This window comes from Nomascus leucogenys, chromosome 19 (assembly GCF_006542625.1).
Source record: "Nomascus leucogenys isolate Asia chromosome 19, Asia_NLE_v1, whole genome shotgun sequence".
In the NCBI taxonomy this organism is placed as follows: domain Eukaryota; kingdom Metazoa; phylum Chordata; class Mammalia; order Primates; family Hylobatidae; genus Nomascus; species Nomascus leucogenys.
This window is the reverse complement of record NC_044399.1, coordinates 40,396,791-40,424,568: the sequence shown is the minus strand read 5'-3', so window position 1 is coordinate 40,424,568 and position 27,778 is coordinate 40,396,791. Positions and strand designations below refer to the sequence as shown.

At 46.2% G+C, this 27,778-nt stretch overlaps 1 protein-coding gene across 1 annotated transcript in view; it reads left to right on the top strand.

Annotated features, from left to right (window-relative positions):
- Positions 1-3,581: 3,581 nt before the first annotated feature.
- EPAS1 (endothelial PAS domain protein 1) overlaps positions 3,582-27,778 on the top strand; it is an 89,378-nt gene continuing 65,181 nt past the window's right edge. Inside the window, exon 1 of the mRNA XM_003262806.3 lies at positions 3,582-4,137. Within this exon, the coding sequence (XP_003262854.1) occupies positions 4,088-4,137 (50 nt within the window). The 5' untranslated portion in view covers positions 3,582-4,087. The remainder of the gene's footprint in view (positions 4,138-27,778) is intronic.

Genomic DNA, 27,778 nt, shown 5'->3' with positions numbered 1-27,778 from the left:
GTACTTGCATGACTCTTAAAGGCCTCTTTTGCCTCATCCTGGTCCCAACTCCAATATGTGACAATGCATTAGAAGTTGTAAGGTACTAATGAGATAGCCCATCCTTCCAAGAGCTCTTCCTGTTAGATCTCATCCATTCCAACCTAATTTCCAACCGTATCCTGGAACATACTGTTACTTTGATGGGAGTACTGAGGCCATCTTTCTTCCACCAGCCCACTGCATCCCAGGTGCCTGCTCTCTGCCAGGTTTGTAAGTTCACACTTTATCTCTATCCCATCCTCCTGAGGGCACACCCTACAAAGAAGAGAGGAAGCAAGAGAATCAGCTTTGTCCCTTGTCAAAACAAATAGGTGTTTCACTGGTGCCACAGCTTTTGTTCCCAAACTATCCAATCCAGAGTTGGGGGGCAGGTAGGGAGATTTGCTGGGAGGTGGGCAGTTTGCTATTTTAAGCAGCTTGGGAGCTTTGCCTACCGGTGTCCTCTGCTGCCCTCTGTGGCCAAAACATCAGTGTCTCTAAAGACACCCCTCTAAATCTGGGGACCCATCTCCCCATCCCCCACTCACTGCCCCAGCATCACCTTTCAAAGTTTTTCTCCTTTAGTTCTCCACAGGCTCTAAAAAGTAAAATTGGATGCACCCTAGCCACAGCCTGCATCTAGTTTACACTCTCAGCTCCTTCCTGCAAAGGTTATTGAGCTGAGTCCTGGAAGAAATCTTAGGCCACCCAGCTCTGCTCTAAGCAAGGCTGGGTCCAACCCTTTTGAGAGTTATATAATGAGTTTTTGGTGAATCTCAGACACTGCCAAAAATCCCAGACTTGGCAAGGCACGGTGGCCTATGTGTATAATCCCAGCACTCTGGGAAGCCCAGGTGGGTGGATCACATGAGGCCAGGAGTTCGAGACCAGCCTGGCCAACATGGCAAAACTCCATCTCTACTAAAAACACAAAAATTAGCCAGGCATGGTGGTGCACATTTGTAGTCCTAGCTACTTGGGAGGCTGAGGCAGGAGAATAGCTTGAACCCGGGACGTGGAGGTTGCAGTGCGCCAAGATCGTGCCACTGTGCTCCAACCTGGGCAACAGAGTGAGACTGTCTAAAGAAAAAAATAAAATCCCAGACTCCGTGCCAGCTGTTTGTGTTAGCCTGGGGATCTTTCACTTATAGGGTGCAGTCTGGCCAAGAGGAAGGAGCTATATAATATGGTTGATGAAATTTCCAACCTTTAAGTTCAGGGGTGCATGTGCAGGATGTGCAGGTTTGTTACATGGGTAAATGTGTGCCATGGTGGTCGGCTGCACAGATCATCCCATCACCCAGGTATTAAGCCCAGCATCCATTAGCTATTCTTCCTGATGCTCTCCCTCCTCCCACCCCTCACCCTCTGACAGGCCCCAGTCTGTGTTTTTCCCCCCATGCGTCCATGTCTTCTTAGGTTGATGTCTTGAGTGACCCCTCCTTGCCTTTCCTCTTTAAAGACAAGATCTAAAAAGCTATGTTCTCTATGGGTTGGAGGTGTTGCCTTGATCTGTCAAGCACAGTCCAGGACTCAGAGGCTGTTGTGGTGAACTACTGTAGGCACCTGGAAGCCACCAAGGTGCCCTTCTCCCGCACCCTAGTCCCAAGTGAGGGAAATAAGCCTATGGTTAAGGAAGAACTGTCTACCAATTTGAACTCATTAAAATACATAAATGTGTCCACTAGAAATGGCTGGCTGGAGAAGCCCAGTACCAAATCACTCCATTCCTGAAACCCACCAGCCCCATGAAATAGTTCGCTAGAGAGAGATTTGCAATCTTTGAATTCATTGACTATCAGCCTGTACAGGTGCTCCGTGGCCCTGAGATCTGAGAAAATTACAAAATACATCTACTTCCCGGCCGGGCACAGTGACTCACGCCTGTAATCCCAATACTTTGAGAGGCCAAAGCGGGCAGATCACTTGAGGTCAGGAGTTAGAGACCAGCCTGGCCAACATGGTAAAACTCCCGTCTCTACTAAAAATACAAAAATGAGCTGAGGGTGGTGGTGGGCGCCTTTAATTCCAGCTACTCCGGAGGCTGAGCCACAAGAATCGCGGAAAGCGGAGGTTGCAGTGAGTCGTGATCGGGCCACTGCACTCCAGCCTGGGCGACAGAGCGAGACTCAGTTTCAAAAAAAAAAAAAAAAATATTTCCCAATTCTTCGTCAGTTTTTCCCCTCTCCCCACTTCGCCTTCTCCAGGCTCCTCAAAATTATCTCCCCCAACCCTTTCTGTGTACACGGGGAAAATACGTGTTCATTTTTATTATGGCGCTGAAACCTACCCTTCTCTTCAAATCGTTTCTGTAGATCGTTCTAGTATAAAATGTGGCAAGAGGCTAAAGGGAGTTATATAGACCAGTTCTCTGGCCCTCGCTTTCCAACTTCAAGTTACACCTGTGAAACTCATGGGTCCTTCCACAGGCTTCAAAAACTAAGGGCGTCCCCTGTCCTCTCCCCAGATGTCCTTTCCCCATCGCCGGTAGCGAGTGGGAGACAGCTCAGCGTGGGGCAGGGGAGCGCTAGGCCCGGAGATCGAAGGCAGCGTCAAAAGCGCTGCCCTCAAATCCCTGAGCGCTAACCGCTGCCTGTGTGAGCCCTTAAATCTACGAATTTCCATCACCTGTAGCCTTTGCGTTTCCCAGGACTTCCATCCACCCTGGCGACAGAGAGGGCAGGCCTGAGATGCAGCGACTTGAGGACACATGGCCAACTCTGTCACTCCAAGATCACACTGGGGAACCAGACTGACTTCTCCAATTCTGAACTCGCCCTGGCCCGCGCAGGAGCGGCGGGGTGTCGAGAGTAGGGGCAGAAGGTCGGGCGGCTCAAAGGGCCTCCTCTCCCGCATCGCCGGCAAAACCAAACCGCCTGGCACAAGCCGGTAAGCAACCACCGTGCTGGTAGAGGGAAGGAAGAGCAGGCGCAGCCCTAGATCAATTCCTTGCACTGTTTCTCCCAGATGGTCAAGTCAGCTGCGTCCCACCGAAAAGGGCGCATCGCCCAAGCCCGAAACGCAGCCGCTGGGGGCCGAGAAATTATCCCCACCAGGCCCAAGGGCCACGCCACAGGGCCAGGGACGCGGGAGCGCAGCAGCGTGGAGGGGCTCTGCGCTGGCCGGGCGCTACCCGCGGTCCTGCCCTCGTTCCAAGGGCACAGCGCCGGTACGAGGACACCGACGCTGTGGCGCAACTGCCGTCCCCCGCAGCAATCCCGGAGCCCGGCTCCCGGCCGCCCCTTGGCCCTGCGCAGGCTGCGTCTCCCCGACGCGGAGTCCCACCCCGCTACCCGCCGCCCAGACGACCTCATAAACAAGTCCTAGAGGTGCGGAGGCAGGAGGCGGGGCGCGGCGCGGGGGCAGGGGGCGGGCCAGGGTCAGGGCAGAGGCTGCGGCCGCGCGTCCCCATTGGCCGGAACGCCTTGAGCCGCCCGGAGCTCGGTGCGGGCGGGGCCTGCCGGCGCGTGCCCGCCCCCACCCCCGCGCCGGTGCCCGCCCCCCGCCCTCCGCGCCCGCCCCGTGCCCGCCCCGAGGCGGCCGACGGAGTTTTTAAAGTGGGCTGGCGGCCGCGGGAGCTTTACACTCGCGAGCGGACCGCCACACGGGTCTGGTGCCCGCCGCGCTTCCGCCCCAGCGCTCCTGAGGCGGCCGTACAATCCTCGGCAGTGTCCTGAGACTGTATGGTCAGCTCAGCCCGGCCTCCGACTCCTTCCGACTCCCAGCATTCGAGCCACTTTTTTTTTTTTTCCTTGAAAACTCAGAAAAGTGACTCCTTTTCCAGGGAAAAAGGAACTTGGGTTCCCTTCTCACCGTCCTCTTTTCGGGTCTGACAGCCTCCACCCACTCCTTTCCCCGACCCCGCCTCCGCGCGCAGGTTCCTCCCCGTCACCTTTCTCCACCCCCGCCCCCGCACCTATCCCGCCGCGCGCCACCTTCCACCTGACTGCGCGGGGCGCCCGGGACCTGCGCGCACCTCGGACCTTCACCACCCGCCCGGGCCGCGGGGAGCGGACGAGGGCCACAGCCCCCCACCCGCCAGGGAGCCCAGGTGCTCGGCGTCTGGATGTCTCAAAGGGCCACAGCGACAATGACAGCTGACAAGGAGAAGAAAAGGTAAGCGGGCGTCCGGGCCGACCAGGGGGCCGGTCCGAGAGTGGTTGGGAGAAGAGTGCTGAGAGGTCTTCGGAGCTCGAGGCTCGGTTTGGAGGGCTGTGAGGGGAAGAGCATGTGCCTGGTTTGGGGGCGCGGAGCAGCAGCTTTGCAGTGGAGACTTCTGTGGCTCGGAGGAGTCGGGGATCCGCGCGCACAGCGAGGCCAGGAGGCGGAGGGAGATGGCCTGGAGGTCGGAGGTGCTTCCGCGGTGCCTTTGAAAATCTCCCAGCCGCCCCGCACCAGATTACCGTGGCCACCGGCGCTTGGAAATGTTTGTGGGTGCATGTCCTCGACTTTCTCTGGTCTCATGTTGGGGCAGCATCCACGTCTCTATTTTTCTCTGGATTCACGGGGTCCTTCCAAATGCTCTCCTATGCCTGCGCCGCGGCCCGAGTGGGCTAAGTGGGGCGGGAGGCGGAGAGCGGCTCAGGGACACGATCCCACCGAGGAGCCAGGACCCTTCAGAGCGCCCCGCTGCCGGGCTCCAGACCCCACCGAAGGTTGGAGAACCCACTTCCTCGTGCCGCACCTTGACTCTGGGGAGAGTAGGTAGTGAGTGACCTGGATTGCCCTGCGGGGGCAGGTGGTTCGGTGTGTAGGGAGCGGACGGCAACACTGGATGTCCCTGGCAGGTCCTGGTGTCTGTCTCCTAAGAGGACAGGGAAGGGCAGCCACGATCTGCCCGCCTGCCCTCGCGAGCCTCTCGGCACTGGGTGAGAGGCAACTCTGGCCAATTCTTGCTGCCCTCTCGCCCTCTCCCGGCCGCTCCCAGTCCAGCCGGGCCCGGCTCTGCCCGAGCGAGGGTTCGAGCCCTCTGCGCGGCCGCGCAGAAGCAGGTAGGGCCTCATCTTCTGCCAGTGTGTGCGGCTCGCCGCCTGTCCCCTTTCTCCTCCTGTCTCCACCCCTGCGGCCCCAGTGGCCTGGAGCTTCCAGCCCCGCGCTCGGCCGCGGCTTGGCGAGGCTATGCTGCGGGAAGCTGGAATCCAACGCGCGGCCGGCTGAACCGCCTGAGCCGCGGGAAACCACCGGCGGAGCGGCAGTGAAGAGATGCGAGGATGAGGAGGACCGACCCGCTAAGGGAGGGAGGTGACTGGCCGGGAGAGCTCACTGCCGAGGTTGATTTGCTCTTGTTCCAACTTCCACTACGGGACTGGAGCCAGAAACCTTGTATCCTCCGGTCGAAAGCAGCGGTTCCCACCTCGGGGCACCGATAAGGATTTGATAAACGGGAGCGAATCGCGCCTGTCCTGGCTCGGCGCCCAGGCCGTTCACTGCGGGATCGCTAGGGGAGGGGATTGGGCCCTGCTCCCCTTTCCTGGCCGCAGTCCCCCCTTTCTCGTCACCGTCGCGCCTTCAGACCCAAGACAAGTGAGGGAGCCCTGAGACTGCAGCCGGCACATTCCCAGGGCCCTCGGAGCCGTCCTGGGGTTCCATGTCTTTTGAAGGCAGCAGAGCAAGGAAAAGATTCTTAAGATTCTAGTGCGTTTTGTAAAAACCAATCATAATGCTAATAATGACCGAACCATCGAAAAGCAAAGTTATAGACAGCCCCTCTGCAGGCGCTCTCGGGTCCGGAGCCGGCGAGGGAACTTGTGTATTTTACAACTGCGAAGCCTATCGGGAATGTGGCAATCGCCGAGGTGGGGCCTGATAATAATCTTGACAAATGTGTGAAGTGTCAGCTCCTCCTGCGCTCCTTAGCGCCGGGTTTTGTGCAGTTTTGTACCGTATATACCGAGAAACTTGGGAGCCGGGGAAAAATGATTTCGACACACCCGGCTACAGTACCTGCTTCGTTAGCGGACTGTTGGAAATACAGAAGGAGCGGGAATGGGAGCGGGAAGAACGTTGCGTAATTAGACTCCCAATTATTGGCGAGAGCGGCCGCTTTAAGAACCACTGTGGGGACTGCCTGCAAAACGCCTTGGAGGCCTCTGTGTGAGCTGCGGCTCCGGGCTGGTGGCCACGCGAGGGTGTCCGCCGTCTTCGACCTGCCTGGATTTTTGTGCTGCAGAATGGCAGGGCAAACAGCGTGTCCTTCACCATCTAGAGCCCCTTAAGGGGTTGTCCAATTCCTATTGGGCTAATCATTTTGAGACTCATTTACTTTTCGTGCCTGGGTCTGTTTGCTGGCTGCAGGCTTCTTTAGGGACCAAGATGTAATTAAAATATGTGAACCAATACATTGAAAGTTAGTGTTGTCATGTAAGTGGCTGCTGTAGCTTTCCTGAGTGCCTCACAAGGGCAATGTGACAGTGAGGGGGCTCTCTGCTGATGATTCTGCCCACTAGTTCTTATATTTTGTGTTTCTTTGGTTTAGCAGAGCAATTTCTTCCCCCAAATGCAATATGGGCAGAACATTTGGAATATTCCTTCTAACAATGGCCCCTCAAGAAGTGGGCAGATGATTTTGTCCCAGAACGTTCACACGTCGATAAATATGTTAATGTTTAATAATAAAGAGTTTGCTTTCTAAACGTTAGTTGGCTGGGTGTCCTTGATAGTACCAGTTTTGGTGGTAGTGGGCATTTGCGGTGACATCACAGATGTCAGAAACTGAAGCCTGGTGGATGGGGGTACTGCACTTTCACTCACCTTTTTGTGCATGCATCTATCAGGAATGCCTGAGTCCTTTCACTGGGAAAAAAATGTGGAAATTCTGGGGTGCACGGGGTTTGAGGAGTGGTTCAGGCAAATGTAAATGAGATCCTTGGATAATCAGGGATCAAAGTCCAGTCCCAAAGCCAGACCTAGGTCCAGACACCTTCCCAGAGTGCTTATGCAGTAGGGCTCAGTACAGGGCTAGCGTGGAAGGGAAATTGGAGACACCTGGATCTCCAATCGCCCCCTCCTTCTGACAGCTGGACTTAGTTGTTCCTCTCCTAAAATCAAATCAAACTCCATCATTATTCCAACTCTGAAGGGAAAAAATATTGCTGGACAGTTTCTCTCAATTTAAACATATATTTTAAATAAATATTCCCTCAACACTTGATATGTTTGCATTGTATTACCAGCAGTGCAGGATGATACAGAATTGATATAACACATTGTTGGCTTGAGTATTTAAGTTTTAATTCATACAGTTTTCATGAAGTCCAAAAGAATGCCATCATTTCAAGTTTTTTTTCAGTGGTGCTTATAGGGAGCCTAGAATTATTTTATAAGAGACCATGGAAACCATCTAGTCAGACTTTTCTCTTTCTGAATAAGGAAACTGATGCCCAGAGAGGTTAAAAGACTTCTCCGGTCACAAGGAAAATTAGTGCTGATAAGAGTCAGGGCTGGTGGCGGTGGCTCATGCCTGTAATCCCAGCACTTTGGGAGGCTGAGGCGGCGGATCACCTGAGGTCAGGAGTTCAAGACCAGCCTGGTCAACATGGTGAAACCCCGTCTCTATTAAAAACCCAAAAAAATTAGCCAGGCGTGGTGGCGAGTGCCTGTAATCCCAGCTATTCTGGAGGCTGAGGCAGGAGAATTGCTTGAACCCGGGAGGCAGAGGCTGCAGTGAGCCGAGATAGCGCTGCTGCACTCCAGCCTGGGCAAGAGAGTGAAATTCCGTCTCAAAGAAAAAAAAAAAAAATCAGAACCTTGGTTTATTACTTTCAATTAAGTATGTATTTTCCTATTGTTCACAGGAGAGTACCCCAGCCCTGAAATATCTCTAGATAGTGAGGATGATTTCCAAAGGAGTGCCTTCCCCATCACAACTCTCAAACCACTGAACCTTACAGAAAGGAGATTTGCTTTTCTAGATAATTATCAACACCTTTAGGCTACAGTAGAAGTGATGATTCTGTTTGCTTTTTGGAAAAAAAAAAAAAAGCAGAGTTGAATTGATGCTGTTCCCAGTGTCTGTAAACTTTGAGAAGTATGAATTCATTGTTTTAGTTAGAAAAAAATCTACTTATATAGGTAGACCTCATTAAACAAAACCAGTGCAAGGGCTGCTCCCCAGTGGGACAGATTGCTTTTTGAGGTTCGAACATTCAAGCAGCCGCTAGATTGATTTTTGTACTGGGTTAGTTGGCATTTTCACTAGGAGTGAAAACCATGAGACTAAAACAGTTTAATTTACTTCGAATGTCCCGCTTTCTCTGTCTGCGCGCGCGCGTGTGTATGTGTGTGTGTGGGGGGGTGATTCTCAACTTTCTAGGAATTTATTAAGTAAAGTGTTTAGAAATGGAAGGAAACAATTAGATAATTCTCAGTGCTCCAGGATTTTAGGCTCCTACATTTGAAAATACTTGCTGTCATTAATTGTCTTGAGATTTAGGCTTTTCCACTTTTCAGGAAGTCTAGTAGTTTTTTGGGGGTTTGGTTTTGTTTTCCTTGGTTCTGCCCTATGCCAACCTGCTAGTTTCCCTTTTTATTTTAGCCTGATGAATCTTCCCTTTTGCTTTCAGTACTAACCATCACTGGTAGTTCTTAACAAGTCTAGCTTTTACCAATATTGTCAAGTTAGCAATATTAGCTCCTGGGGCCCTAGTACTCTATACTTCCACCCCTCTCCCCACCAGTACCATGCTGCCTGTTCACATGATGGACACCAGCTCTGATATTCACCCTAAGATATAATCCATAAGATGACAAACTTGTATTGAACACCAACTCCTATTCTGGCTAAAATGCTGAAGAGAATACTAAGAAATAGGGGATATGGTCCTGGTCATCAAGTGGCTTAGTCTGATTAGAAAAAAAAAAGAGAGAGAAATACAAGGAAGCTTAAGTGAAAATATAAGGGGTTGGGCGTGGTAGCTCATGCCTGTAATCCCAGCACTTTGAGAGGCTGAGGCGGGTGGATCACGATGTCAGGAGTTTGAGACCAGCCTGGCCAATATGGTGAAACCCTATCTCTACTAAAAATACAAAAAATTAGCCAGGTGTGGTGGCGCATGCCTGTAATCCCAGCTACTCGGGAGGCTGAGGCAGGAGAATCGCTTGAACCCGGGAGGCAGAGGTTGCAGTGAGCCGAGATTATGCCACTGCACTCCAGCGTGGGTGACAGAGCGAGACAACGTCAAAGAAAGAAAGAAAGAAAAGAAAGAAAATATAAAGAACTGACAGCCTACATGCTTTTCTGTAGAAATCTAATATTTTGAAGCAAAAGAGAAGCTCTGAGTAGCATTTCAGGTAATAACCGCCCCCCCTCCCCAACACACACATAAGCACACACAATTATTTAGAGTATTATGTGTATTTAGAGGTGGAGAAATTTGTTCCTAGTGTCCCCAGAACCACACAGGGTAGGTGCTGACCACCAGCTTAAAGACTGGCTCAGAAGGAAGGTCAAATGGGAGAAGGCAGTCTTTGAGGGATAACGAGAGGAAAGAAAACACACAAGGCTCCCTATAGTGTATTCCTTATCATGTACTTTGACACCATACACAGGAAGGCCCCTGAAATGGAATGTTTGCTGTTCTTTATACACTTGCTTTGGGTGGGGACATGGAGAGGGAGCTGGTGGGGCTCCACAGACAACAGGGGTAGTAATTTCTGTTCCCCTGAGAATATCAGTGGACACAGCTATGACTCCAGGAAGGCCAAGAAGGGAGAGGGAGCTTCTTAACCAGGCTTTGTGAATGGGTTTCAGAGGCTGGCGTGTAAATCTCTGAAAATGTGTGCAAGGCATTATGTATAGAAGCAACTTGTTTTGGAGGAAGTCTGTTCAGCTCTCAATAGCCTTTCAAAGGTTCTAGGATATGGAAAAGGCAAGCCCTTGCTCTTGGATGTCTGATTTGGTGACTGCCTTATGTTTCAGAATCTTTCTGTTCAGATCCCAGACAGTTCTTGTGTTTTACTGCCATTGCCTCTCCCTGTGGTGGAGAATGGGGAGGAGGATGGTGCGTGTATCTAGTAAAGGTTCTGAGGTGCTGCCTAATCTTCCCTGTCCCTGGCTGGCGTGTCTGTCCACCTACATGTCTGCCCTCAGTCTTGGAAGGACGGGAAGCCAAGTGCCCTGCACAGGGTAAATACTGGTATGATTCATTTTGTTAATGTTTCTGAAAAATGACTGTGAAAACAAATTTATCCTCAAATGTTCCATCATCCTCAAACAGTTATTTGGACGACCTTCATGTTCTAGGAATATATGTGGTCTTAATAGAAATTATATTTTGCATCAGGACAAAACAAAAAACTGACAGTCTTATTTGTGCCAGTGCCATCCTCAGAACTTTACATGGATTCACTTTTTAATCCTGTGAGATAGCCCTGTTATTATCCCCACTTCATTGATGGGAAAGCTGAAGTCTAGAAGAGTTAACTGCCCAAGGTCATATAGGTAGCACGGGCAGAGCTGCATTCAACCTGAGTAAAGGAGGTCCCCAGAGTCTATACTCTCAATGGGTGTTCCATACGCCCTTCCCTTACTGAAGATATCTGTAAAGTATTTAATACTGCTTCTGACTCACAATAAGTGCTCTATAAATGATAACTGCCTTTGTTGTTTTCCTTATAATTATTATAATTATTTTTCTTTTTTGTGATTTATCACTTGCATCAAACCTCACAAGCAGATAGGGATTCAAGATCTGAAAGGCCAACATGGAACTCCTTGAATTTCTTATTTTTCATGGGTTTTCCTAGACCCTGACAGGAGGTGGTTCTCTCCTGCCCCAAGAAGTTCAAAGCTTTCCACCTCCCACCCTTCGCTGGTGGCAAGACTTCAATAATTACTTCAGCCTTCGGACTCCATTGTGCAGGAGAACCTGTTAGAAGCCCTTCCTCTGTGGCTTCTGAAGAACCATCAAGATGCACAGGACTTCCTGTGGCTCTTTTGATCTTTTGAAATTGCAAGCACAGGAAGGAAAGAATGGATAGGGGGATAAAGAATAGCTATGATTGTTGTGATAATACCATGTTGCATTTCTATAGAGCCCTTTCGCTGATGAGCCCTGAGCCTTCACAGCCATCGCACTGTTGGCCTCTGCACTGTGAACCTAGAGGGTACCTTGGGTTTTTCTAGTGCTGTCAGACAATTGCATTGACACATACCTTAATCAAGAGAGAAGCAAGCCGTGTTGGCAACTGTGCGTCACAGTCCATGTGGTGGTCATCCACGGGGTGCCCCTAACAGCATCTGTAATTTTCAAGTAGATGTTGGGTGTAATTTGGTGACCCTTGTGTGTTCCCACTGTTGGAAGCCCCAGAACTGATCTGATGAAAGCATAAAGTGAAGAAGAATGGCGAGACCCTTTGTGAGATACCTGGAGCTGAAGAGTCAGGTGTGGAATGGACAAGAATGTTATCCACTTCTAAGTGACCTTGTTTTTTCTAATTTCTTAGGAAATACCTGTTTGCTTGACTGCCTTAGGCTGTTTGCAGGGGCCACTTGTACGTCAGCAAAACTCTTACTAGATGACATCACTGCCAGAAGTTCCACATGTTTCCAGGAGGCACATTTCCCACTGCCCCCACTCCCCCAAACTTGGAAAGATTCCTCAGTTTTAAAGTTGTAAGTAATTTCCATGCCAGATAATGATCCTGTGAACAGATCCTTTTCTCATGTGGAAAAATATTTCAGAAAGGGTGTCTTGTCAATGAGAAAAATGACCCCATTAAAACATATGTTTATTTGCCATGTACTCATCTGACGTTTTCTCAATTCTATAAAGCCATGGAAGTGGATTGTTAGAAGTGTCTTATACACCCCTAGTGACTTCTTGAACTGTCTTCCCCCATCCCCAGCCATGGAACTCTCCAATTAAAAAAACTAAGACATAAGTGGTAGCAATCATAACAAATTAGTGATTTTATCTGGTTAGGCTGTGTAATCAAACACATGGGCAGGAAAGTGGATCCATTATGTTGTACTCATGATTGCGGTGCTGAAGGTAACCCCCATTGCCCTGTAGGCTGCCCCCAGAAGCAGGGGGTACAGCCAATAGTATTCTTAGAAGTTAATTCTGTAATGGGTTTAGTTGAGTTTTTTGGTCTCATTTTTAGTCCGAGGTGCCCCGATGTTGACCTGTGACTATGGGGAGTCAGTGGTTTGTTATGAATAAGAGGACACATGAGCTGAATCTGAGAAAGTTCAGAAGCACTTTGTAAGTTGTTTAAAGTACATCCATTAAAGTCTATGATTATTTTTTGGTAATCATTTAAATCATTGTGCTGTGTATCTACCCAGACAGTATTTATCTTGCTCTCGATGTTGTATTAGTATAGTATTAAAAAAAATACACATATTTTACTCTTGATAAAAACTTTGCATACTGTCACTACTTTGTATAAGATTTTTCCTGACTGCCTCTGGGTAGGGGGCAGGGAGCAAGAAGACCAGCATGCTTTCCTTCCTTTATATTTGGGAAATGGAGGTGCTGAGAGAAACAAGCCACACTGTCTGAAGTAAAACCTAGAAGTGGACCTGGGTGTCCATGGTGAGGGAAGGCCCATATGTACCACCTTGGGCTCCAGTTACAAGGTAATGAGCCATGAGCACAAAAGGGTGACTCAAAATTCAATGCCAACCATTCTCATTACTAATGAGTAATTACAGCAAATATTTACAGGCCTCCTTCCTACCTTTACGACTTCCTGTTACTGAAGCACTTTGGAGTATTGAGAAAGATTGTCCTGGAAAAATACGTCACACACAGTTGCAGGAAAGAGTGCCTTTAAGCACACATAAAAACTCGGTTACTTGGCTTTGTTTATGAATTCCACATAGAAACAACAGAAAATTGTGCCTTTTGAGGGACTGCTTGAGAATCCTTCCTTCTGCATTTCAAGACAAGATTTTTAAAATCACATATATCAAATATATGGGGAAATGAGACACAATGTTTTTAGAGAGTGTCTAGAAATAATAGGACTGTGCAAGTTAGTAGAGCAAAATTTTGGGTCAAAGCATGGGTCATTTGGTAAACTCTCTTTATGAATATTACCTCTGCAATATTTTTCTAAATGAAAACAATCACACTTAATAGAGTTAATCAGGATGGGAGCTAGAAGCACATAATTCACTTTCCACAGATTGGAGTAAATCCTCATAATGCCCCTTTCCTGTATATTTAGTTTAAAAAGCACTCCAGTGAGATTGCTTTCGCAGTAAGTTTCTGTAAGCCACTGTACCCTTGTATTTCTCTCCTGTGTTTCCAAGAGTTCTCAGATGCTATTTTCGAATGGCAGCATTCACCCCAGAGCTGGCTGAGGTCGACGAAGCTAATTTTGGTGCCTTGGTGCCCAGGGTGAAGGGAGACAGAAGTCCTCTGCAGAGCCAAAAGGACTCTCAGGGGCCTGGGTTTGGAAAGTGTGGTGTTGCTGGACACACCACATTTCACCTTTAGAACTTTTATTTGTGTGCTTGCACAACAAATGTTTACCCAGATATTAAGATAAGGAAAGTATGAAGGTCACATTTCACTGGTGACAAGAGAGCTTCTATAAATGTAACCATATCGTTGTGCAGCGGGAGTCTGTCTTTTATTCTGTACCCGGGACTTAGGGGGAATTATTGGTGGGTGGGGCATGGGAGTTGAGGCCCTTCTTGGGTTTTTGGCTTTCTTGCCATCACTCTGTCTTGCCTCAGCTGACGTGCCCCTCCCATTTGGTAAGGGCCTTTGTCATGGCCAAGACATCTAAAGAAATCCTAGTCTGTGTGGCTGGGCACTGTGTGGTGCCCTGACTCTCTGGAGTCTTCCAGAGTTCCATGGAAATTAATGCCCCTGTGCATTTCCCTGCTGACTGACTGGAAGGCACCCTGGCTGCTGAGATCGCTTTCCTGGTCCCCCAGAAGAGGTCCACATGGTGCTGATCCTGCAGCTGTTTTAGGCCTCCTCAGTGGGATTGTCCTGTCCTTGGAGCACAGACAATATTCAGAGTGGGATAGGGGTTTCTTTTGTGGATTTGGGTTTCTCTTAGGGATCGCCAAAGATTAGCTAGACACTCAGGGCCTCAGTAAAGACATGGGTCTTTGGCCTAGTTTTCTTCCCAAGGGCAGCCACCATGGCAATGGGAGTTCACCTTGCTGACTGCAAGGGACCCCACCTCACCTCTATCGCCCATTCACCATCATTCACTGTGACTCCTGAGTTCCTAATACACAAGCCTCCTCTCACAGCCTCAAAGGCAGTGCTGCAGTACTCATTCCCACTTCTATTCCCTCACACTAGCTCCTCCACCTGGATGCTTTTCCCCTCTCTTCCTATTCAGATAGCTCCTACTTTTCTATTGTGAGCCCAGGCTTCCTGAAATCTTACACAAAATCACTAAGGGAGCGTAGAAATTTCCACAGTGGCACTCCCACTCCCTGCATTACTAGCTTTTGGTTGTTTGCCAAAGAGCCTGCTTATATTTCCTTGTTATCTAGTGACACTTTATTTGTTTTTGCCTTTCTAACAATATAGCATGTTCCTGAAGGCCAAGGATGTCTGATTTTCTGATGTGCCCTAATACCTTGCTTGCTTTTTTTTTTTTTTTGCTCTGAAATCATGCTTAGTTTTTTTAAAAAGATAATAGAATTGCTTTGTTCATGCCCCTTGGGTTACTCCGAAAGCCTGCCTCACAAGCTCTGCTTTCTTTATTCATGTAGATTTGACCCCTTTACTTATTTCCCTTTAAAAAGAAAGAAAAAGGAAGAGAAAAAATTTGGAGGACCACAATCAGGTCTTATTGATACATAACTTTATATCAGATGCAAACATCAGGTTAGTATTATATCAGTGCTTCACTTCAAGAATGCCTTATACACTAAGGTGAGTACAGCCAAACAGAATACTCCAGCTTAATCTCAAAGTTAAAAGCAAGATGGGGAAGTTGTGCAAGAGGGCACTAGCTCTCAGTTCAGAGATCATCTTCCCTGGGAAGCCTTCCCTGATTAACTGCACATTGGTTACCCCTGTGTTTATATATGGTCTTCAGTCTGTATTTTGTTATTTGTGTGATGCTTTTACAACTTGCTTTTGAAGGTTGGGGGTGGCGTATGTCCCTGATCACCACTCAAGTGGTAAACCCTTCAAGAGCAAGGACCCAGTCATTTTTTCCTGTTCTTTTTTCCCCACAGAAGTCAGAATAGAGGTCTCTTTAGGTGCTTAGTAATTATTTGTAGATTGAGTAATTCTGTCTATGTCAGGAACTTTGGGAGTTTGGTGTAGAGAACTGGAAGCACATGTAGACACTTTGCTCACATCAACCTAACTTATCCTCATTGGTTATCCACCATGCGTATAGCAGGGTTTGTGGGAATCATCACTGTATGTAGATGTTTATAGGTTCCCTCCCAAATTCAGGTGCTATGCTGTAAGGTGAGGTTACAAAGAGGCATTAGATGGACCCTGCACTCAGGATGTCCTAAAATGATTTGTTTAAGCAATATAAGATGGTTTATGTTAATGGATGTCCAAGCTGCCTCTACAATGTTGCCATGTTGTTAGGAAGTCAAAACCAACTCAGATAAAACATTGAGCAAACAATGGAAGATTGATAGTAATTAAGTGAGAGTGAGTAAGGGTAAATAGATCTTGTATGTTAAGAATAGTTAGGGAAGTGATTAGTGGAGATTAGAGGGAGGTTTACTGGAGGAGCATGAAGACCTAGGTCTGTCTTGAAGATTAGGTAGAATTTGGATAGGCAGATGAGTATGGGGCATTCCATTTGAGATGAATTGCATAAGTAAAATGAGAAGGCAGGAATAAACAGAGTGTGCAGGCCAGGACTGGTGAGCCAGTTCCTTCCAGAGCTGGATCTGGAGTTCTGTTAGCAGAAAGGAGATGAGGACAAGGCCTGGGCTGGTGTTGGGAAGTTTAGGGGCAGGCCTTCCTGAGTCATGTTGTGATGGAATCTCTTTGGGTTGCCTTGGGGCCATGGGAGCAGTGCATGCTTCTTCTGGTACATGAGAAGCTGCTCAGGGCATCTCCATCATTAGCCCTCCAACCAGAAGCCTAGCTCTAGTGTGAGCACCAAGTGGGTGGTTGGAGGAGGCCATGATTTGTCTTCTATAATATTGACCTCAAAGCCTCCCCTGCTAGCCCTTATTAAATCAGGCATGTGTGAATGTGCCCAAATCACTCTGATATATGTTTCTTTTTGGCCTGTACCACTTCTCAGGGTAATAAACACCATGTCTGAGTCTCCTAGTCCACGGAGTGGGAGCTGGAAGAGGACAGCTTGCTGTATCCTAAAATAGCAGTGACCCTCATCCCCATGTTCTCTTTCTGATGGTAAAGCCTCTGTGCCCCTCATTATTTGATAAGGCTCTCATTCTGTCCCTTTCTCATTCTGGATTCTAGGTTTTTGACTCTAACCATTATGGAAAGAGAACAGTCCCTTCAATATCCCACTATCTGTAGGGCATGACACAGCCAAATCCAAGTCAGACCATCCTTTTTATCAATTTCTACCAATAACTGTTCATTGTACACCCTGTACAGAGCACTGCAACCAAGCTGTTCCTTGACCTTCTCCTTTCCTAGTGTTTGGTCACAACATTCCCTAAAGCCCTAACTCAAGTTCTTGGGATGATACCGCCAGAAGAGGGAGAAAAGGAGCCGTCTCACTGAAGTCACCTGGGTAGAGCAGCTGGGGATTTTTCCCTCCTCGAGCAGGTGTAACCTTTCCCCTGGAGGAATTTAGAAACACTTAAAGTCATACCTGAACACTGTGGGCCAGGCCTTGGCCAGAGATCCCAAATCACCGGGGAAGATTCCATTCTAGGGACCAGTAGAGGCCAGTGGGTCTCATCCAAGTCACTTTAGCTCACTCTGTCCACTGGCACTTTGAGGGAGGCTATATAACTCCTGAGTAACTTTGGCTTAGAATTGAACCTCACAATGACAACTGCATGTTTGGCCTTTTTTTTGAGATGGAGTCTCGCTCCGTTGCCCAGGCTGGAGTGCAGCGGCACGATCTTGGCTCACTGCAAGCTCTGCCTCCCGGGTTCACGCCATTCTCCTGCCTCAGCCTCCCCAGTAGTTGGGACTACAGGTGCCTGCCACCATGCCCGGCTAATTTTTTTGTATTTTTAGTAGAGACGGGGTTTCACCGTGTTAACCAGGATGGTCCCGATCTCCTGACCTTGTGATCCGACCGCCTCGGCCTCCCAAAGTGCTGGGATTACAGGCGTGAGCCACTGCACCCGGCATGTTTGGCTTCCTATTCCTTTTCTGTCCCTCTAGTAATCAATAAATGCTTGTAGAACTGGGAAACTGCTGCCTGGCCCAGGCAGGATTGGTTTGTTCAATGACTGGCTCCACAGTCATTCTCTGCTCATTGCCTACTCTGTGCAGGCTGCTGAGCCTCAGGCCCGAGAGCAGGGAAGGGCCCTCTACAGTTAGGTGGAAAGGAGCCTGGACTGTCAGAACCAGGAAAAGACTGCAGGTGCCAGAGAGCTTTGGAGCACAGCGCAGCCCAAACTAAGGGACTAGTTTCAAGAATCTCCTAAGAACTCCCCTAGGCTAGAAAGTGTTGTTTACCCAAATCTTGCCATGGCTAGAAATTTGAGTCTAGCATCTACCTTCTCACAGCTCCAGGTGGACCTCCAGAAGGAAAAGGAAGATGTCCTACCAAGCTAACCTGTGACTAGATACCTGTTAGGGTGTGACACCTGTGAACATACCCATATCTATTCCTTTGTGTTCATTTCCTTTTCTCTTCCTTTTTAAAGTAAAACATCCTTTTGAAAAGTTCCAACTTTGCCTTTGCTGAACTCCTAGCAAGTACTTTTCCCTACCTTGGCTAGTGAGATGTTGAGACATGGGCACACCTGAGGGTGGTGTGGTCACTGTGGCCACCAGCCAGCCCAAGGCCTTGGGAAAGCCTGGTGAGCAGAAAACCCAGGCAGAAAGGAGTCTGGGTGACTGTGAGCATTGATCTCTTTGTTCCTGAGCCATCTCTTTTGAGCATATTTGAAACCATTTTCCATACCCAAATCAACATAATCTTGGTGATTCCAGGCCACCTGTATCTCCTTGTATGGCTCCAAATATTACCAGGGCAATGACGACAACTTAATTCTTCTTAAGTTAGATCTTCAGGGCCAAGGCAGAGTACATGTTTATTTTGGAGAGAGACAAACTTTCACCCACTTGAATTTCTTTGCCTCCAGAATTAGCATTGGGATGACCACAGGGTTCTGTATTTCTTGGCTTTTATCTTGCCAAATGGATTGTAAATGCTCCCGAGTCACCTTCTCTTTTTTTGTGTCCCTGGCAAAGCCTACCTCCACATGGGGTTCAGAGGAGCTCTCAAGTCTCTAGGAGTTTGAAAGACTTTTCTAGATCTTTCTCTGATGTGTGTGACCTAGGACAGGTAATTTAACCTTTCTTTCTTTAACTCCTTTCCTAAATGGGGTTCGACATATTTGCTGCTTTCTCAGAGTACTATTATGAGTTTGAAATGAGCTAGAGTTTCATAAAACCATGCATTTTTAAAGTCTATTATATTTTAAAAATCACTTTTGCAACTATTATCTCAATAGACCTTTGAAAAGTTTAAAGGGCAGACCTTCAAGGCATCATTATTAACAAGCACAGCAATATAATCATTAGGCACATTATTGCCTGTTGATGTGATTTGGCTGCAGTTGGAAGGGAGCCTTAGGAAAAGCTAGGAGACTCTTGCTCTCAGGCCTTTAAATTTCTTACCTGGCTGGGATTTTCAGAATTACTAGTTTTTACTAATAATGAATTTTGGGTATGAATTCTATTTTTGCCCATACTCTGAGATGTGAGGAAATCTGATTATACCCAAGAGACCAAGGACACTTCCAGGATTCTAGATAAAGGGTCTGACCAGTTATGCTCCTTTCTACATCTGGCCTGTTTTTCCCTCCCCTGTGGAAATGGAGATGGTTTGTGCCAGATGTGATTCTGTCGAGAATGGGAATATCCCTTCAACTCAGCACGTCCAAATCTCTAAACCTAAAGAGCTACATCTGTACCATGTCTGCTCAGGTCCTACTTGTTGCTTTGCATCTTATGAGCAAGACCTAATTGTGGGCTCCCAAAGAAAGCAGATGACTTGCCCAAGGTCTTTAAGAGGTCAGACAGCTACTAGCAGATAGAGAAACAGAGTGAATGTTGACACCTAAAAGATACCTTGTCCTTCTGGTGTTACTAGAAGTGGGAAAAAGGCTTTGAGTGCAAATGCCTGGCTGTGCTACATACTGACCATGAGATGTGACAGGCCACTCAGCTCTGGCCTCTGATCCTTCATCTGTAACATCTCTGATGCCCCAATGCCTAAGCTTGCTCATCCCTCAAACCCACCCATGAGGCTGGCCAGCTAACTTCGGCCTTCAGGTCTCAGCTTAAATATCACCTCCCTAGGGAAGCATTTTCTCACCTCCTTTAGTTAACCTCCCTCCTGTTCTGTTTTGTTTTGTTTTAACAGCACTTCCCACATATTGTAATTTATTTATTTATTTATTTATTTATTTATTTATTTTTGAGACAGTGTCTCACTCTGTCGCCAGGCTGGAGTGCAATGGCGAGATCTCAGCTCACTGCAACCTCTACCTTCCAGGTTCAAGCGATTCTCCCACCTCAGCTTCCCGAGTAACTGGGATTACAGGCGCACACCACCATGCCAGGCTAATGTTTGTATTTTTAGTAGAGACAGGGTTTCACCATGTTGGCCAGGCTGGTCTCAAACTCTGACCTCAGGTGATCTGCCCGCCTTGGCCTCCCAAAGTGCTGGGATTACAGGCGTGAGCCACGGTGACCAGCCCCGCATGTCGTAATTTATTTGCTTATTATCTGTCACCTTTGCTGCCCCCTAGTTTGTAAGCTTCATGAAGGCAGGGACCATGCATTACATGCTTACTACCATATCCTCAGGGTTTGGGGTGGTCCCTACACACAGGAGGTGCTTCTTAAATGTTTGTTAAGTGAAATAATCTGGGGTTGTTGGGTCTTTGTCTTCAACATTATTATTTCTTCTATTTGTTCAGTGCTTAATTTTTTTTCAAAGCTCTTGATGTAGATTGAAGCTTTTGTCATTTTTCTCATATAGATGAAACAACTGAGGCACAAAAATGTGATCACAAAACCAGAGAGTGGCAGTGCCTACCTGAACAGCTCCCAGACCCAGACTCTTTCCACAGACACATGCTGTCTCTCTTGGCACCTTATTTTTCTGTCGTGGTGATGTTATTGTTTGTCTCATTTGGCAATGTTTACACCGGAGGAGTAGAGGCCATTGTGTGTTGGTGGCGTCTGGAAATACACAACAGAGTCCCAGGAGAATGCCACTGTCGGTTCTTACCACAATTAGCAATTGTCAGGCCAGGGGCAGTGATTGGGTGGGTGTCACTCTCTACATGGCTGGCTCTGCGTGTTGAAACGCCACTGCCTGTACCTCCACAGACGCCAAAGGGATTGTGGGTCCTAGGACTATAGCCCCATTTCTACCCAGCCCTGGCTATCCGTCCACTCAGATCTAGGTCCTTTCTGTTCGGGAAAACGTCCTGTTTGTGTGGCCTGCTAGACAGCAAAGGCAAGTGCTAACCAGCTGGATGATCTCTGTGGGCCTCAGTTTCCCCATCTTCAAAATGGACTAGTATGTGGGAACCAGTCAAAGTTGGCTCAGAGATCCCCAGTAGGGTTCTAGCTCCATTGTGAAATAAATTTCGAGTGGAGCCTGGTCCTGACTCCTGTTTTCACATGCTCCCTTAGAGGGAAGGAAGGTGGACGATTAAAGATGATTGGTGGGGGATTGGAGGAAGGAACTCCCCCGTTCTCCAAGAGGAGGTTCTCTTGGAGTAGAGGGGCAGAGACTTGGAAGTCGCTGTTGGGCATGGCCCAGCCCACTTCCATGACAGCAGCAGGACCACCACCCTCAAGAAGGAGGTGGGCTGTGGTATGAGAAGGTGGGCTGCCCAGTGGTTTCTACAAAAAGGGATAGTTGTGCTTGCAGGAGGGGTAGTGTCTCCATCTCCTGATGCCAGGGAGAAGGAGGCAGGCTGCTGGGGTGACGGAGAGCACCCTCAACTAGGTCACACTGCACTCCCTCTGTGCCTCAGTTTCCACTTCTGTTAGATGGCTGATTGGATCTCTGCCCTGCCAGTTGGAGTGGGGCTTCCAAAATATCAACTACTGCAAAAGAAGAGGTTGTGGCCACTGTGACTCATATACATGTACATGAACGTATCTGAAGTTTTCAGGGCTGATACTGATGTGAGACAACCCATGCAGGCAACCCGGAGGAATTGTGTCCCTCACTCTGAGACAGTGAGAGCGGACTGAGCTGGAAAGCTGGTGGCCGTGAGAGGAGCAGGTTTGAAAATCACTGAATGAAGTCATGTTGTACAGAGGGGGCGGGGGTGCCTACTGTGGGACGGAGGTGAGTCACAGTGCGTAAGTGTTGGGGAGTCACCTTGAACTTGGGCCAGAAGAGTAGAAATATTGAGACTCGGGTTTATCTGCCTCACATCAGGTACATCAAGTTCTGGATGGCTGCCCACTGGCCAGAGACATGAGGTGGACGGCTCCCTTTTGCTGCCCTGGGAAGGCTTTCTGCTGGCTTCGGCCCCACTGAGCAAAGTCTGCTTGTTCACTGGAGTTCACACAGACTCCTTGCCAGGCCTGCCCAGAATCCTGTCTCCTCTGACTTCCTGTGCTCTTGCATAATATTTCCTTGCTCCTTGAATGGCTGGCCCCAGTGCAGGAGCAGCTCACTCACACTGCTGGACCGAGGGCAGGATGTAGAGGGAGGACAGGGATCTGCAGACGTCACCCAGGGGTGCTCTGGGCTCTAAGGGTGGAGGGCAAGAGGGGCAGAGCCCCCTCAAGTTCTTTGGAAGATTATAGCACAAGGGGAGTTAGGAAGGCCCTGGCACCATATGCACACACATCCATCTCCATGAATTGTCTCTCCTGTAAAATTATTTTTAAAGTTGCTAAGTTGTTTTCTTCTGATTATAAAAAATATACATGTTCCCCATAAAAAGTCATAGTAAAAGAAGGCATGGAGATAAAAATCACCAAAATTCCACCACCCAGAGATAACCACTGTTAACTCTTTGGTGAACATACTTTTCTCTATCATGAATATTGATATATAATTACAGAATATAGGCATACTTCTAAGATATTGTAGGTTCGTTCCAGGCCACTACAGTAAAGTGAATATCACAATAAAACGAGTCACATGATTTTTTTTGTTTCCTCGTGCATATGAAAGTTGTGTTTGTATTTTAGCATTATGTCTAAAAAACAATGTACATAACTTTTTTTTTTTTTTTGAGACACAGTTTCACTCTGTTGCACAGACTGGAGTGCAGTGGGGCAATCTTAGCTCACTACAACTTCCGCCTCCTGGTTTCAAGCAATTCTGGTGCCTCAGCACCCCCGAGTAGCTGGGAGTACAGACGTGTGCTACCACACCCGGCTAATTTTTGTGTTTTTAGTAGAGATGGGGTTTTGCCATGTCGGCCAGGCTGGTCTCGAACTACTGGCCTCAAATGATCTGCCTGCCTCAGCCTCCCAAAGTGTTGGCATTACAGGCATGAGCCACCGCACCTGGCCAACAATGTCTATACCTTAATTTAAAAAATTTCTTTTATTGCTAAAAGAAATGCTAACAATCATCTAAGCCTTCAGCGAGTCATAATCTTCTTACTGGGAGAGGTTCTTGCCTCCATGTTGGTGGCTGCAGAACTGATTAGTGTGATGGTTGCTGAAGGTTGGGGTGGCTGTGGCAATTCCTTGAAATAAGACAAGAATGAAGTTTTTTACATCAATAGAGTCTTCTTTTCATGAAAGACTCTGCAGCATGTGATGCTGTCTGATAGCATTCTACCCATAGTAAAACTTCCTTCAAAATTGGTGTCAGTCCTCTCAAACCCTGCCACTGCTTTATCAACTTAGTTGATGTAACATTCTAAATCCTTTGTTGTCATTTCCACAGTGTTCACACCATCTTTACCAGGAGCAAATTCCATCTTGAGAAGCCACTTTTCTTTTCTCATCTGTAAGAAGCTCTGACTCATCTGTTCAAGTTTTATCATGAGGTTGCAACAGTTCAGTCACATCTTCAGGCTCCACTTCTAGTTTTCTTGCTATTTCTTCCACATCTGCAGTTACTTCCTCCACTAAAGTCTTGAACCCCTCAAAGTCATCCATGAGGTTTGGAATTAACTTCTTCCAGACTCCTGTTAATGCTGATATTTTGGCATCCTCCTGTAAATTACAAATGCTGTTAATGGTATCTAGAATGGTGAACTCTTTCCGGGTGGTTTTCAATTTACTTTGCCCAGATTCACCTAGGAATCGCTATCTATGGCAGCTATAGCCTTACAAAATTTCCTGAATAAGACTTGGAAGTCAGAATTACTCCTTGATCCATGGGCTTCAGAATGGATCATGTGTTAGCAGGCATGAAAACATTAATTTTGTGCGTCTCCATCAGGGCTCTTGAGTAACTAGGTGCATTGACAACGAGCACATAAACATATGTGCTGTCATCCAGGTTTTGTTGTTCCACTGATAGAGCACCAATTAAAGTAGATCTGGCATAATTTTTAAGAACCCTAGGACTTATAGAATGGTAAATAAGTCGCTTCAGCTTAAAGTCACCAGCTGCATTAGTTCCTAGTAAGAGAGTCAGCCTGTCCTTTGAAACTAGGGATTGACTTCTCCCCTCTTGCAGTGAAAATCCTAGATGGCATGTACATCCAGCATAAGGCTCTTTCATCTACACTGCAAATCTGTTTAGTGTAACCACCTTCATCAATGATCTTAGCCAGATCTTCTAAATAACTGGCTGCCGCTTATATATCAGCACTTGCTCCTTCACCTTGCATTTTTATGTTATGGAGATGTCTTCTTTCCTTAAATGTAACGAACCAACCTCTGCTAGCTTCATACTTTTCTTAATGCAGCTTGCTTACCTTGTCAGCCTTCATAGAATTGAAGAGAGTTAGGGCCTTGCTCTGGATTAGACTTTGGCTTAAGGGAATATTATGCCTGGTTTGATCTTCTCACTAAGCTTAATCATTCCTTAACTTTTGATTTGAAGTGAGAGATGTGACTCTTCCTTTCATTCGAACACATAGAGCCCATTGTAGAGTTATTAAAATTGGTCTCATTTCAATATTGTTGTGTCTCAGGGAATAGGAAGGATTGGGGAGGGGGAGAGAGAGAGACAGACACACACACACACACACACACACACACACACACACACACGAACAATCACTGGACCAGTCAGAACACACACAACATTTATTAAGATCACTGCATTATATGGGTGCAGTTTATGCCTAAAACAATTACAGTGGTAACATCAAAGATCACTGATCGCAGATCATTATAGTAATAGCTATAATAATAATGAAAGTTTGAAATATTGCAAGAATGACCAAAATGTGACACAGATATGAAGTGAGGACATACTATTGGGAAAATGTCATGGATAAACTTGCCTGACAAACCTTCAATTTGTAAAAAGTGCAGTATCTGCAAAGTGCAATAAAGTAAGGCGTAATAAAACGAGGCATGCCTATGTTTCTTAACCATTTAACGTGTAAAACTGTGCTACCATTTTTATTTAGTTCCCATCTTGTTTTTGTGTTGCTGAGAAAGTGTTTGAGTGTTATACCCTAATCTCTTCTTTCCCATAAGCTCTATGGTTTTTAGTTTTGCATAGTGTAGTGATTTTTAGGAGCTCATATGCCATGTTGTAGCAGAAATACTTGTAAATTCACATGACATGTCTCCCCTAAATTCAACATTAATTATTAGTTATTAATATTATTGTGAAGCACAATAAAATGAGGTATGCCTGCATTATCATGTTACATGCTATTGTGAAATGCATTTTCTATATAGCAATATATCAAAACTGTCTCTTGCTACTAAGTCACAAAGATTTAATACATAGTTGTATTAAGTTCCACTTATAGAGTTATCATAGTGAAACCCTTATTCATTGACATGTCCAGGCTCAGAAAACAAGCTATAACCAGCCCAAGATTATTTTCAAACCTGAAAAGCAGCATCTTTTCTATATTTCTGACCAATGTGTTACCTGGAAAGCGGCATCTTTTCTATATTTCTGACCAGTGTGTTAGCTATGGTGCCCCAGAAATAGCTGCAAAATAAAAGGTTAAGTGCCATGTAGGCCTTTCTCTAGGCTTAGAATAATTCACTTGATTACATAGGAAGAGGCTGCAATGATGACAGCTTCCAGGGCTGGGCCAGACCTTACTCTGGGTAAAATGATCCTCAAAGCCCATATGTATGCTTTGAGCCAGGAGCTGCTAGCTGGGAGAACAAGTTTTTCTTCAGTGGTATTCCTGTGACCAAGATTTCAAATAAGCTCCATTTTTAATTTTAATTGGTTATTGTCCTCCTGAAGTTTTATGACACAATCTATATCCTTTAAAAGGCACTCCTTCTTCTTTATACAGTTGTTTCCATGATATTGAAAACTTTAAAGAAAGGATCATTCAGGTTTGCTGACAGTGGAAGATTATTTTAAAAATCCAACTAGTTTAGCTGAAAAAGGTGCTATCAGTGTTTCTGTCTCATCCTTGGAAATTGTATATTTTTAAGGCTTGTGATTAGCTTTTTCTCCTCCATTGCTGATTGTGGTTGGAAGTGAGGCATAGATTTACAGTAAACTTTGATATAATGGTGATTCCGCTTCATTTTGGAGCCAGGTGCCTGCGGTATTTGCTTATTTTCTTTGATTCATTTTTAAATTGAATTGAATGTTTGATTTAATCAGAAGTTATAGTATGAGGCTGGGGATGATCGCTTGTGGTTGGGAATTGCTTGTAAAGTTTACTGTTTAGTCAAGACAAATCGTTTCCTAAAGCTCTCTTTTTCAGATTTTTTGTCTATGTGGGAAAGCATGATAATGCCAGTCAGTTTAAACATATTTAAGAGTTCCCAGGCATCTTTTAAAAGAAAAATTTGCAACAAAATTTGGCGACAGCAGAATGCGAGGATTTTGTCTCATTTTGTTTATAGTTGTCTGCTCTTCAGGCAAATGATCTATTACAACAATCTGAATAATTATAGTCTCTCCTTCAATTTATTCACCCTGGACTCCTTTTTCTAGAATTACTGGCCAGACTCTTATTACACCAAATTCCTTGACTCTATTCCCGAGGAATGAGGATGGGACTAGGAGTAAAAGTTAAAGAGAGAAACTAATTGTTGCCTGCTTTTCAAAGTTTTCGGTGTGTGGAAATTTGTTGATTTTGTAATTGCTCCCTTAGTTGGTCATTACCTGATTCTGGTGGGGTACTTGCCATGTGTACACATTTAGGGAGTGCAAAAGGACAGTAAGACTTAATTGGTTCTGAGAATTGTTGAACAGGACTTTGTTGAAATGGCTACTTCTGTACAATGCACATGGAGCAGCTGTTGGCATAGCAACTCCTACGTGGAAAAGTGCACGCTGCTTGCAGATGACTTTTGCAGTGCTCAGTGTTAATTTGATAAATGGCTTTTCTAATAGTCGTTTGTGGGCTAATGGAAAGATCGAAGCAAACCTTCATTAATGGAAGGGAGAATAGGGATTTTGAAGCCACTGGGTGAACACACTGGACAGCCAGAGCTAAATCTCCATTTTCAGCTGTGTTTCTTTTTCACAGCAGACATGCTTGGAGTGTGGCAGATGAAAGTAAATTAAGAAAACTGTCTGCCCGTGCCATTATCATCTTAGATTTCAAGCAGGGAGAGGTTTTGGAGTCCTTTCTATTCAAGATACTTACTTTGTGTGAGAGTTTAGTTTAAGAGTACTGTAGAAGCTTTGCATTATGTTGTTGTTTTCCTTTGCTGGTAGTGGTGGGGTTAAGGTGGTTAAATCATTTTTTATTGTGGTAAAATATACATAACAAAAAGTGTTTACCATTTTAACTATTTTTAAATATGCAATTCAGTGGCATTAAGTACATTCACATTGTTGGGCTACAATCACCACTGCTCATCTCAAGGACTTTTTCGTCATCTCAAATGGAAACTCTGTACTCATTAAATAATAACTCTTTATTCTTCCCCACATGCTCCAGTCCCTGATAATCACTATTCTACTTTCTCTATGAATATGACTATTCCAAGTAGATTGTGTATATAGACATATAAAGTATTTGTCCTTTTATGTCTGGCTTATTTCACTTAGCATAATGTTTTCAAGGTTCATCCAAGTTACAACATGTATTCAAAATGTTATTTCTTTTTAAGGCCGAATAGTATCCTATTGTGTGTAGACACTTTATTTTGTTTATCTGGTCTTCTGTCAAGGGACATTTGAGTTGTTTCTACCTTTGGGTGTTGTGAATCATGGTGAACGTGGTGTACAATTTGAGTCCCTACTTTCAGTTTTTTTGGATATAGACCTAGAAGTGGAAATTCTGGATCATATGGTAATTCTGTTTATTTTTTTCAGAAACTGCTGTACTGTCTTCCATAGCAGCCATACCATTGTACATTTTCACGAGCAATGCTTAAGAGTTCCAGTTTCTTCATTTCTCTGCTAACACTTGTTATTTTCTTTTTTTTTGTTTTATTTTGTTTTTGTTTTTAGATATCAGCCATCCTAGTGGGTGTGAAGTGGTATCTCATTGTGGCTCTGATTTGCATTTTCCTAATGATTAGTGATTTGTCTTTATAAACATATTGCCTGTTCCTCGCCCCCTGCCCCACCTCCACAC